The 12,918-nt window shown below is 46.2% G+C and overlaps 1 protein-coding gene across 1 annotated transcript in view; it reads left to right on the top strand.

The window, feature by feature from the left end:
• The window catches only part of dnah1 (dynein, axonemal, heavy chain 1), a 48,392-nt gene that overhangs the window by 7,828 nt on the left and 27,646 nt on the right, over positions 1-12,918 (top strand). Inside the window, exons 17-41 of the mRNA XM_030357584.1 lie at positions 473-628; positions 989-1,187; positions 1,735-1,988; positions 2,439-2,651; positions 2,850-3,014; positions 3,142-3,263; positions 4,055-4,160; positions 4,889-5,068; positions 5,786-5,926; positions 6,601-6,764; positions 6,839-6,952; positions 7,042-7,230; positions 7,341-7,446; positions 7,700-7,813; positions 7,903-8,052; positions 8,126-8,212; positions 8,299-8,485; positions 8,946-9,037; positions 9,140-9,294; positions 9,371-9,548; positions 9,939-10,133; positions 10,333-10,452; positions 10,697-10,855; positions 11,814-11,918; positions 11,999-12,139. Coding sequence (XP_030213444.1) covers positions 473-628; positions 989-1,187; positions 1,735-1,988; positions 2,439-2,651; positions 2,850-3,014; positions 3,142-3,263; positions 4,055-4,160; positions 4,889-5,068; positions 5,786-5,926; positions 6,601-6,764; positions 6,839-6,952; positions 7,042-7,230; positions 7,341-7,446; positions 7,700-7,813; positions 7,903-8,052; positions 8,126-8,212; positions 8,299-8,485; positions 8,946-9,037; positions 9,140-9,294; positions 9,371-9,548; positions 9,939-10,133; positions 10,333-10,452; positions 10,697-10,855; positions 11,814-11,918; positions 11,999-12,139 — 3,792 coding nt within the window. The remainder of the gene's footprint in view (positions 1-472; positions 629-988; positions 1,188-1,734; positions 1,989-2,438; positions 2,652-2,849; positions 3,015-3,141; positions 3,264-4,054; positions 4,161-4,888; positions 5,069-5,785; positions 5,927-6,600; positions 6,765-6,838; positions 6,953-7,041; positions 7,231-7,340; positions 7,447-7,699; positions 7,814-7,902; positions 8,053-8,125; positions 8,213-8,298; positions 8,486-8,945; positions 9,038-9,139; positions 9,295-9,370; positions 9,549-9,938; positions 10,134-10,332; positions 10,453-10,696; positions 10,856-11,813; positions 11,919-11,998; positions 12,140-12,918) is intronic.

Genomic DNA, 12,918 nt, shown 5'->3' with positions numbered 1-12,918 from the left:
TTTATTTAGCAATCAACAATAAACAAAGAACATCAATGGAAAACATGGACATGGAAACATATGATTTAATGCACAAAGGTCGACTCTTTGTTTGTAATAACAAGCCATTCTATTATATTTATTCAAAATATTTATCATTTATTTATATAATTATTTTGATTAATATTATAAATGTGTATTTTAGGAATATAATCCCATGTACCACCTGCAGTACCCTCGCAGACCAGCAGTGACAAGTGTACTAACTAAGGTTAAAAACACTGTTCTAGTGTTATTAGCCTTAATTACGTTAGGTTTCTGTTCCACCTTTCTATGACGATTTAGGTTGTTTAAAATGCAAAAACATTATAAGTATCATGGATAAAGTGTCGTATCATGATTTTAATTTATTTTTATGAACCTCGTTTTTTAAAGCAAACCACTGCATTTTTTGAAAGGATAGGATTTCTAATTCCCAGCCCATTCCTCTTAGATGTTGGTGGCTGGGTTTTCTGCCCACACAGATGTTGGGCGGGCCCATGAAACAGCCAATGAGGTGAGGCGTCTGGCCAAACAGATCCAGGAGTCCCAGGTGATGGCCCAGACGTACAACAACCGGGAGCGTCTCTTCGGGAATCCCATCACAAATGTAAGCATGAAAGCCTACAACTTTCCCCTTTTGAATAGCTCGAAGGCTACCATTGATTGTATCTCCCAGTCCATTGTGTTGCCAACCCCTGTGGTTTGCTGTGATAGAAAAAAAAAAGACTGCTTTCCAAGTTTGAGTGTGAGTTTAAGATATTCTCTCTTATGTTTGTCTCTGATATTCCCCTTATTTGTGTTAATATGTTCTATAAGACTATCAAGAAGAGGGTTATGGGCATCCCTGATGATCTCAATTAAATTAAATGAAAAACCAACTCGTCCCAACAAACTGGAAATCAACCTGTGTTAGTCCACAGGTCAACCTTGCCTTATTCCTCTACCCTAACACTGCCTTGTTGTGCAGTACGACCGGCTCCAGAAGCTGACCAAGGACTTCCAGCCGTTCAGGGACCTGTGGGCCACCACGTCCGACTGGCTGCGCTGGCACGACAGCTGGATGAACGACCCGCTGGGCGCCATCGACCCCGAGCTGCTGGAGCGCAACGTGAACCAAGCCTTCAAGAGCATGCACAAGTGTGTGAAGCAGCTCAAGGACGTCTCCGGTGAGTCACTCTGAGGGGGCTAGCCTGGGACCTACAAGCCTGCCCCATGGGCAGTGTCCTTTATGCTGTCGTGTACTGGGGCAACAGCAGTACTGTAGATGACAGAAGCAGAATTGACAAGTGGACTAAGAGGGCTGGCTCTATAATGGGCTCTTGTGTTGTGGAGGTCCACCCCTGAAGTAAGGTGAAGGCCATACTAGAGCACAACAGCACTGCCAACTGTTGCATAGTATATCTTTTAGTAAAAGTGCCTTTAGAGCCTAATAATTCCCTGATTTTCACGTCACGTAAATTATATTCTTGTATATTTTCTTTCTACTACTGTTTAACACTAACCCTGTGTTTTTACTCTATAACCTTTGTGTGTTGTACGGTGAGCAATGATCGAGCGCTCTTCCATGCGTTGTAACAAGTCTCTGTAAGGCTGTGTGATTGTGGGCTTGGATGAAATAATGTATTTATTTGAGTGCACTTTTTGACAGCAAATCGGTCAAAAAGTATAGGATTCAATTTGGTAGTGATCGACCGAGCCCTCCTTCTACCTCAGACTGCCAGGCGGTGGCGGTCGAAATCTGTGACAAGATCGAGGACTTCCGGCCCTACATCCCCCTGATCCAGGGCCTGAGGAACCCGGGGATGAGGATGCGCCACTGGCAGCAGCTCTCGGACGACATCCAGATGAATGTGAAGCCCAAGGCCAACCTCACCTTCTCCCGCTGCCTGGAGATGGGTCTGCACAACCACGTGGAGGAGATAGCCAGCGCTGCCGAGGGCGCTGGGAAGGAGTACGCCATCGAACAGGTAGGGTCGTCGGCTCAGGGGGCTTCCGTAGAACGGAATCTATTTTGATCTAATATTGCAATCAAAATATGAAAAGGCTGTTGAATTGAATATGGGATCATGAACTCAAAGTCAGGTTTCTAGGTCATGTTTTTCATCATTCTCAATGTTGTACTTGTGGGGTTGCGATGTGAAATTCAATATTTTCTTATCAAAAGGGCTGTAGGTGCTACTTAAGAGATGTTATTTGAGTGTAATATGTTGGTTTGGAGAATCCATCCTACCTGTCAATCACATTTGCGTGAAATCCAAAGCTTCTCAATGGTGGAGAAGCGTAGTGTGGGAGGGGTGCTTTTTATGTGTTATATTTCCAAGACAATTCTGCGCTCTGTCCTAGAACTCTTGAATCTTACCTACAGCACCTTAATGCCGAAATGCGCTGCTCAAACACTTCCTGTCTGTCCAACGCAGGCTCTTGACAAGATGGAGAAGGACTGGTCCACGGTGGCATTTGATATAGTGGCCTACAAGGATACAGGCACCTACGTCCTGAAGAGCCCCGAAGAGGCGTCCCAGCTCCTGGACGACCACATCGTCATGACCCAGAGCATGTCCTTCTCGCCCTACAAAAAGGCTTTTGAGGAGCGCATCAGCAGCTGGGAGAGCAAGCTCCGGATGACACAGGTACACAAATGCACACACACACACACACGCACACACGCACACACGCACACACGCACACACACACACACACACACACACACACACACACACACACACACACACACACACACACACACACACACAATAAATACGGTGCAACTCTCACTGATATGGTTGTGTCTCTTTGTGGCCCTGTTGCCCACTGCTGGTTGGCTGAAGGACGTGATGGAGGAGTGGGTCACTTGCCAGAACTCGTGGCTCTACCTGGAGCCCATCTTCAGCTCGGATGACATCAACCGGCAGCTTCCTGTCGAGGCCAAGAGGTACCAGAGCATGGAGAGGATGTGGAGGAAGATCATGAAGAGCGCCTTTGAAAACAGACAGGTGGGCATGCTGATACACCGTTCTGGTCCTGGGATATAGGATTATTACTGCAATGATACCAGAGACACTGTTGGAAATAGCTGTGTGTGCATGTTCCTGCTATAATGGTAACTGTGTTTGTCTTTAGGTGATTGAGGTGTGTCCAAATGCCCGTCTGCTGGACAGCTTGAGGGAGTGTAACAAGCTGCTGGAGCAGGTCCAGAAGGGGCTCAGTGAATACCTGGAGACCAAGAGAGGCGCCTTCCCCAGGTACAAGACCCAATAGAGCCAGGCTCCTAACAGAGGTACAAGACCCTGTAGAGCCAGGCTCCTAACAGAGGTACAAGACCCTGTAGAGCCAGGCTCCTAACAGAGGTACAAGACCCAATAGAGCCAGGCTCCTAACAGAGGTACAAGACCCTATACAGCCAGACTCCTAACAGAGGTACAAGACCCTGTAGAGCCAGGCTCCTAACAGAGGTACAAGACCCAATAGAGCCAGGCTCCTAACAGAGGTACAAGACCCTATACAGCCAGACTCCTAACAGAGGTACAAGACCCTGTAGAGCCAGGCTCCTAACAGAGGTACAAGACCCTGTAGAGCCAGGCTCCTAACAGAGGTACAAGACCCTGTAGAGCCAGGCTCCTAACAGAGGTACAAGACCCTGTAGAGCCAGGCTCCTAACAGAGGTACAAGACCCTATACAGCCAGACTCCTAACAGAGGTACAAGACCCTGTAGAGCTATGCTCCTTCCCTACGTACACGAAGGACTTCCACTGGAACGGATGCAACCTGCAGCCTCTTGTCAAGTCTGTGTTTGACTCTGAACTATATGTGATGGCTGCTTTGGAGTACTGGCTCTTTGGCTCTTCTTGGGAGAAGAGCCATGTTCTATACCTACTGTGGACGCTGTGAATGTTGTGGTGTCACAATTCACTATCCACGTTGATGCATATTGGGATTGTTATTATAATTACTTCAACTGTCGATGTGTGACCTCAGGATAAATAGTCTATCAAGGTGCTGGTAACAGATTGATTGTTATCAATGTTTCTTCAGGTTCTATTTCCTGTCGGACGACGAGCTCCTGGAGATCCTGTCCCAGACCAAGGATCCCACCGCTGTGCAGCCCCACCTGCGCAAGTGCTTTGAGAACATTGCTCGGGTCGGTCCTGACACGCATTTATCATCCCTGAAACTCCCTTTATTCACCATTTAGATCTAACTATCAAAGGTGTCAAACTTGCCCGTTGGGCGATTCAATCCTCCCAAAAAGTGTGCAGGTCGGTATATTTGAGGGAAAAAGCAGAAACGGATTTGAAAAAAGCCAAAAGAAATAAAATAGAATAACAGGTAAAGAAACAAAATAAACATTAATTAAATGAAGTCAATAGTAAGCCAGCAGGACTAGTTTGTACGCAGCAAGTTAAATTGATTTATTATGTTGTGTCCGCTGCCATTTCCATACCCTCAGGGAAAGTTAAGACAAACACACTGGTAAACTTTGTGAACAATTTTATATTTTTATGCGGGTCACAGTAAAAAGGAATCGTCCGGCCCTAGTTGACTAGCATTTGGTCTATTACGGCCCGCAGCCTCGATTGGGTTCGAAACCCTTGTCTATACGCGGTCCATATCCACATTTTTCTCTTCACCCAATATGTTTCCCTGTCTGTCCTTCCATTGAACCTTCCATCTCAGACCTTGGTCTGTAACGTTACGTCTATGTTTGCTGCGTATTTGTTTATATTTGTATACATTTGTATATTTGTATTTGTTTATAAGTGGGGCTCCGTGTTCAGCGTGGTTCTGGTTTGCATTGCTTTTTGTCGGCGTTGTTGCAGTAATGCGTAGTACTGAGTCCGATGCCATCCCCCCCTGCTCTGCCCACAGCTGAAGTTCCAGGCAGACTTGCAGATCACCCACATGTACTCCGGGGAGGGCGAGGAGGTGGAGCTGCTGCAGCCCGTGAGGCCCAGCGGGAACGTGGAGAACTGGCTGAGGGAGGTTGAGAGGTCCATGAAGGCCAGCCTGAGGGACAACATCCACCGCTCCCTGCTGGCCTACCCTGAGGTCTGGAAGGATGACTGGACCGCTCTGGGTCCTGGACCCTCACATCAAGCTTTCTTACCCCGTATTTACTATACTCTAATATACGTATATATTAGAGCTGTCAAGCGATTAAAATATTTAATCGTGATTAATCGCATTAACGTCATAGTTAACTCACGATTAATCGCAAATTCTTTTTCTATGCTAAATATCCCTTGATTTCTTTGTCCCATAATTCTTCTCATTTTAATTCTCTTATCAACATGGTGAAGTGCATCGGCTTGCCTTGTGCAAATGATTTTTTATTGATAACAACATTGGCATATACTGATCAAAACAGGACGATATAAAAAAAGATTCTATCGTGCAATTAAACGACTGCTTTGAACAAATGTCATTTGAACATAGTAGTCAGGCTACTGCTTCTTTGTTTTGAGCCAAAGAAAAAAATAAATAAAGTTTTTTCCTTTTAAATGAAAGAATTGCGCGATAAAAAATGTAACGCCGTTAAAATTGGTTTGCGTTAACACCGTTAATAACGCGTTTAACTGACAGCTCTAGTATATATATAGTCTATTTACTATACTCTAATATACGTATATATACTCTAGTATACGTATATATATATAGGCTATTTACTATACTCTAATATACATATATATGTATTCTATTTACTATACTCTACTATACGTATATAGTCTTGTGACTGCTGTGTGTTGTGCTTTTGGCGCCCCATAGCAACCCCGAACGGATTGGGTGTTGTCCTGGCCGGGCCAGGTGGTGATAGCCGGCTGCCAGGTGTTCTGGACCACTGAGGTCTCCGAGGCCCTGGAACGGGGAGACCTGTCACATCGCCTCTACCCTGAGCTCCAGACACAGGTAGGGTCAAGGGGGTACCCCGCTACTACCACATCAGTCGGCTTGGGATGCTATTGTTCATCAAGGATTCTTTTGGAAGAAACAAAAGGCCATTGCTCTGCGTATGTGCATATAATGCCTCCTCAAGAAGCTTAAAGGTGCTTGCACAGTTCTCCCACAAAAACCCACTTTGGGAAAACCTCACCGGTTCAACGTGTTCACCAATAAGAAACTTCACCTCAACGGTCAACAACCACCAACGGTGTGGCACACTGACCCGTGGTAGTGTTTGTCGGGGCAGAGTGTAAGCACCTTAATGGGTAAGAAAAAAACACTTTTAGCAACTACAACCTCTGTCTAAGAGATTCAAGCAATGCAATCTAAGCCGTTGTGACAGTCGCATAGGGAAAATTGGGTTCCATAGGAGCAAGTGTGAGGGGCATTGTCAAAACACACTTCACACTCGCTTTAGCTACGGTGTGCAGCCAGTAGAAAACTACCGATCTGGAAGAGTGTTTTAGCTGGAAGGATCAGACTTCTTATATTTTACTGGACAATTTTCCTTCTTTTTAGTAAAAAAATAAAGAAATGTCCAATTCCTTAGAAACAAACTGAACCCTTTCAACTGAAAAAAGTGATTGTTCGGTGAACAAAATAGTGTCCTATATTAAGTGTATGCTGTTTGCGGTGTTCAGCTGGGGGACTTGGTGCAGCTGGTGAGAGGCGGTCTATCCAAGATGCAGAGGGCTGTGCTCTCGGCTCTCATCGTCATCGAGGTCCACTCTAAGGATGTGGTGGCCAAGCTGGTGGAGGAGGGCGTCTCCAGCGTTAACGACTTTGAGTGGATCAGCCAGCTGAGGTTGGATTCGCTGCAGCATTGTGATTCACACTCACTCACTCACACTCACTGATCTGGATACCTGTTGTTTGCAGATATTACTGGGCCAAAGAGGACCTGTATGTCAGGGCAGTGAATGCAGAGTTCCTGTACGGATACGAGTACCTGGGCAACTCTGGGCGTCTCGTCATCACCCCTCTGACCGACAGGTGAACTCCCAGCTGTTCAACTGATGTTCTGGCTCAGCAGGTACCTTAAGGCTGGTTTAAACGGTTTAAACACACCCAGATTATTTCAGGTGCTACCTGACCCTCACCGGAGCACTCCACCTGAAGTTTGGGGGGGCTCCCGCGGGCCCGGCTGGGACGGGAAAGACGGAGACCACCAAGGATCTGGGCAAGGCCCTGGCCATTCAGACCGTGGTGTTCAACTGCTCGGACCAGCTGGACTTCATCGCCATGGGCAAGTTCCTTAAAGGACTGGCCACGTGAGTCCTGCACAATCCTTCGTATCATGCAGACATTTGCTCTAGCATGTACACCAAATAAGTGGTCACTCTAGACCTACATTGTATTGGCTTGTTTGTGTCTCTTTCAGCTCCGGGGCCTGGGCGTGCTTTGATGAGTTTAACCGTATTGACGTGGAGGTGCTGTCTGTAGTCGCACAACAGATCACCACCATACAAAAGGCACAGCAGCAAAGGGTATTAGGCTGCCTCAGAATATATATATACATGGATCTTTATATGGATATTAGAATATAAATGATGCTCGCTACCGCTCAAACAGTAACCACTCAAACAATGGAAATTTAAAGAAAATCTTTGCAATAATAAATGTATTCCCTCTTGTCCCTCAACTCATTTTGTGCAAACCAAATAACATGAACCAAGGTGTACTCACCACTCTCAGCTTAATGTGTGTGTGTGTGTGTGTGTGTGTGTGTGGCGGTTGTAGGCGGAGCGCTTTGTTTTTGAGGGGGCCGAGATCCCCCTTGTCCCCTCGTGCGCAGTCTTCATCACCATGAACCCTGGTTATGCTGGCCGCACCGAACTACCTGACAACCTCAAGGTCCTCGACTATGATGAGAAGATAATAACAGTCTGCGTTCACTCTAACCAGTACTAACTCTGATTCATGTATGTTTAAAACCACTTCAGGCCCTGTTCCGGCCCATGGCTATGATGGTTCCTGACTATGCTATGATTGCAGAGATCTCTCTGTACTCGTTTGGCTTCAGCAACGCCAAAGTCCTCTCCAAAAAGATCACCACCACCTTCAAGCTCTCCTCCGAGCAGCTTAGCGCTCAGGTAAAGAAATGCAGTTTAATCACGGACATTTACTAGCCAGATAAAACTTGTGAACTTGTATTGCTGTTTTCAGGATCACTATGACTTTGGCATGAGAGCCGTGAAGACTGTGATCTCAGCTGCTGGAAACCTTAAGAGAGAGAATCCAGACATGGATGAGGTAAGGGCATTTTTTTTGCTTTGACTTTTTTCAATTCATTCGAAAATATCAGTAAACTGTTTCCTACTTAACCCTCTCTCCCCCAGGAGTTAATCTGCCTGCGGGCCATCCGAGACGTCAACGTCCCCAAGTTCCTTCAGGATGACCTGAAGCTCTTCAACGGTATTGTGTCAGATCTGTTCCCGAAGATCAAGGAGGAGCCCGTAGACTATGGCGCCCTGGAGGAATCAATACGCAACGTCTGCAACAAGAGGAACCTCAAAGATGTCGATGGTGAGTGTGGCGTGTACGTTTGGAAGCCCAATCCAAATTTGCCGTGGCATATACTGCTAAATCAAGGATACAGGGACTAGAATCACTCAATGTTTGAGTGCTGTGTGTTATATGTGTTGCGATTCTGTGAAAATATCTTAACTTATTTTTGTACGATTTACGTGTTTAACGTATGGGTATTATATTGGTGTACCGGTTCTACTTTCCTGTTAGTGTCTGCTGTAGTTTTCTTTTCAAAGTTTCTTAACAAAACCTCATTGTTAATGCAAATTAACTGTTAGCAAATAGACTATAGCTCCCTCTGTAGGATGGTATCATCATCATATATCATATATATATCCACTAAGAAAACATCCATGTTTCCAAGGCAGAATATCCCGATACTAAAATGAGCCGATTTATCCCCCATCCCTACAAGGCTAATGTTGATCGGTGATGATTCCTACCTTCTGTCTGTCAGGATACATCACCAAGTGTATCCAGCTGTACGAGACTACAGTGGTAAGACATGGCCTGATGTTGGTGGGGCCAGCTGGATCAGGCAAAACCAAGGTGAGTACTTCAACCCTGTGCATCCCTCCTCATTGTCTACATGTATAATACCCAGGCATGATTCAGCAAGGTCAGATAGTCAAGGGTACGTCCATGTGCTAGTGTTACCAGACACTAGGAGCAGCCATCACAGCCCTCAAGGGACAGCCGTCGGTGAGCGGTGGTGTGTACGAGGTGGTTCACATCTTCGTGCTCAACCCGAAGTCCATCACCATGGGGCAGCTCTACGGGCAGTTTGACCCGCTCACACATGAATGGTAAGCATTGATTCCCTAATCAGCTCAAAAGGGGAAACATCCTTCATACACAAACCCACATCTTGTCCGCTCGTAGGACTGACGGCATCCTTTCCTCCCTGATCCGTGGCGGGGCGGTGTCCATGAACGAGGAGAAGAAGTGGTACATGTTCGACGGGCCCGTGGACGCTGTGTGGATCGAGAACATGAACACGGTGCTGGACGACAACAAGAAGCTATGTCTCAGCTCTGGGGAGATCATGAAGCTCACCGATGTGAGCCATTCTTACTATTTGAGGAAACTCCTTGTTCCTGGTTATAGACTTTATTTCAATGCTTCTTTTCCATTGCGACTTTCAGTGAAGTCATATACATGTTAATCAAGAGCAGGTAACGTTTAGGCAAGGATACCTATAGTTATGCTGCGGACATTTGAGATTAAACCTAGTAACTCTGGCTGGGAATCAAAGCCATCAGCCACTATACTATCCTGCTAACTATAGAGCAAAAAAAACAATAATCAAGCAACAAAAAAATGGATGTTATGTAATCGTAACAAAGCAATTATAATGACCTGTTTATTCGCTGAGATGACAGCATGACCTTCAAGCCGTTTCGGTTATGTTATGAGTCCTTCTCTGTCCTTTTGGGTGTGTTCTATGCAGGTGATGACCATGATGTTCGAGGTGCAGGACCTGGCCGTGGCATCTCCAGCCACCGTGTCTCGCTGCGGCATGGTGTACCTGGAGCCCAGCATCCTGGGCCTGACGCCCTTCACTGAGTGCTGGCTGCGGCAGCTCCCCGGACCCCTCCGAGCCCACACAGAGCAGCTCAGCTCCCTCTTCACGGCCTTCCTGCAGGTATCACTTCCACATCTAGCTCTGTGTTTCTCATCCTAATCAAAAACGAGTACACATCGATGTCCATGACCACATATAGTTGGTTACATGTGGATCATAAATTTGTTGCCGTTGTAAGCATATTGAATATCCTCGGAAATCAGAAGATAATACTTTGATATCTGCTGAAATGAGAAATTGCTTCTATGTGTTTCAACAGGACTCCATCACTTTTGTGCACGAGTCAGTGAAGGAGGTCATCGCCTCAACGGACAGCAACCTGACCTGTAGCCTTCTGAACCTGATGGACTGCTTCTTCAAACCATTCGTTCCAAAAGAGGTAGGTCTGCAACCCACCTCTGGTTAACTCTGTGCTGTTTATCCAATGGCCATTTATGAAGAAATGATTCTCCAAGCTTGATCTAAAACACATTTGCAAAATAATAGTTGTAAAGTAGTTTTAGTGAAACAGCAATGAGACCATGAGATCATGGTATGTGGTACATCACAGCGGTTTGAACGAACAACACAAAGAGGAGGCTACAGCTCAATCTCCACTCATCTCCTAATGTTTGGTACTGCAGGATGTGAAGCCCCCTCCCCAGCAGACACTGAGCCGCCTGGGGGAGCTGATCCAACCCTGGTTCATGTTCTCTCTGGTGTGGAGTGTTGGAGCCACCGGAGACGGGGGCAGCCGCCAGCGCTTCAGTGCCTGGCTCAGGGGCAGAATGGCTGAGGAGAAGGTCAGTTCACATGTGTCAGAGTGGTTTGCATGGCTGAAGGATGTGAAAGGTCTGGCGGAACACTTTACTAATACTGACACTGTCTCCTCTAGAGGAACACTGCTCATACTGACACTGTCTCCTCTAGAGGAACACTGTGCTCATACTGACACTGTCTCCTCTAGAGGAACACTGCTCATACTGACACTGTCTCCTCTAGAGGAACACTGCTCATACTGACACTGTCTCCTCTAGAGGAACACTGTGCTCATACTGACACTGTCTCCTCTAGAGGAACACTGTGCTCATACTGACACTGTCTCCTCTAGAGGAACACTGTGCTCATACTGACACTGTCTCCTCTAGAGGAACACTGTGCTCATACTGACACTGTCTCCTCTAGAGGAACACTGTGCTCATACTGACACTGTCTCCTCTAGAGGAACACTGTGCTCATACTGACACTGTCTCCTCTAGAGGAACACTGTGCTCATACTGACACTGTCTCCTCTAGAGGAACACTGCTCATACTGACACTGTCTCCTCTAGAGGAACACTGTGCTCATACTGACACTGTCTCCTCTAGAGGAACACTGCTCGTACTGACACTGTCTCCTCTAGAGGAACACTGCTCATACTGACACTGTCTCCTCTAGAGGAACACTGCTCATACTGACACTGTCTCCTCTAGAGGAACACTGCTCATACTGACACTGTCTCCTCTAGAGGAACACTGTGCTCATACTGACACTGTCTCCTCTAGAGGAACACTGCTCATACTGACACTGTCTCCTCTAGAGGAACACTGCTCATACTGACACTGTCTCCTCTAGAGGAACACTGTGCTCATACTGACACTGTCTCCTCTAGAGGAACACTGTGCTCATACTGACACTGTCTCCTCTAGAGGAACACTGTGCTCATACTGACACTGTCTCCTCTAGAGGAACACTGCTCATACTGACACTGTCTCCTCCAGATGGACATGTGTTTTCCAGATGAAGGCGTGGTCTATGATTACATGCTCGATGATGCAGGGATCTCTAACTTTGTGGATGGACATGAGGATGACCAAGAGAGAAAGGTATGTCAACTACATTCATACAAATCAATTCATGAATATGAGTAGATGGCCGATATGGAGAGCGGCGTGCTGGTCCTTAGGTGCAGTGGGTGGGCTGGATGGAATGCACCCCCAACGTGGTCATCGACAAAGAGACAAGCTATTCTGACATAATCGTTCCCACACTGGACACTGTGAGAACGTCATTCCTGCTGGACATGCTCTTAGCAAACAGGAAGCCTGTGAGTATTAACGCCTTCTTCCCCAAATGATCCGTGGACGGGTTGAGCCCCTCCCCCCCAATTCAAAGATATTTTAAGGCATTTTAGGGCGTAGAAAAGAAGTCATACATATGATACTCCACTGATACTAGATAGTATACAGATGGTATTCAATCTAAACCATGACATTTATTTCCGGCGGAAATTAAATCTTCCACTTATGCTGTGTTCTAGCTTTATTTACTCTTACCAAGTAGCATCCACGTTGACTTTTTCACCTGCACAACTATCAGCTGTTATCCTTCTTTCTTTTTCTCTTTTTGTTTTCGTTACCAAGATTACATTACAGCCCTTGCATTTGTGGAGATATACTCTTTTTACTTTTGGTATGTTATTTTCAGAAAGAACTTGTTAACTGAAAATATTAACTGACATTTGACCTCTCTGTCTCCAAGAACATTGAAACAACATAACGGGTTCAATTTTAGGTGAGTTCTGGGCCCAGTTTCCCGGAAGCATCGTTAGCCTAAGTGGTTTGTGAAGTTCGTCGTACGAGCATCTTACAGATTTCACACGGTTTCCCGAAAGCATCGTTGGTAACGAACGTCGTGAAAACACTCGTAGCTAACGAGGACTCCAGGGGTACTCGTAGGGTGCTAAGAGCATCGTTACTAAAGCCTCAGTGGAGACGCCAGCTGGACATTCCGTGGTATTAGATGTGTTTTATTAAAACACATCCAATACCACTGAATGTCCAGCTGGAGCAATTTCGCAATACCCCAAAAACAGTGGTTACCGCC

This window comes from Gadus morhua, chromosome 1, assembly GCF_902167405.1.
Source record: "Gadus morhua chromosome 1, gadMor3.0, whole genome shotgun sequence".
NCBI classification, from domain to species: Eukaryota; Metazoa; Chordata; class Actinopteri; order Gadiformes; family Gadidae; genus Gadus; species Gadus morhua.
This window is presented reverse-complemented; position numbering and strand designations above follow the sequence as displayed.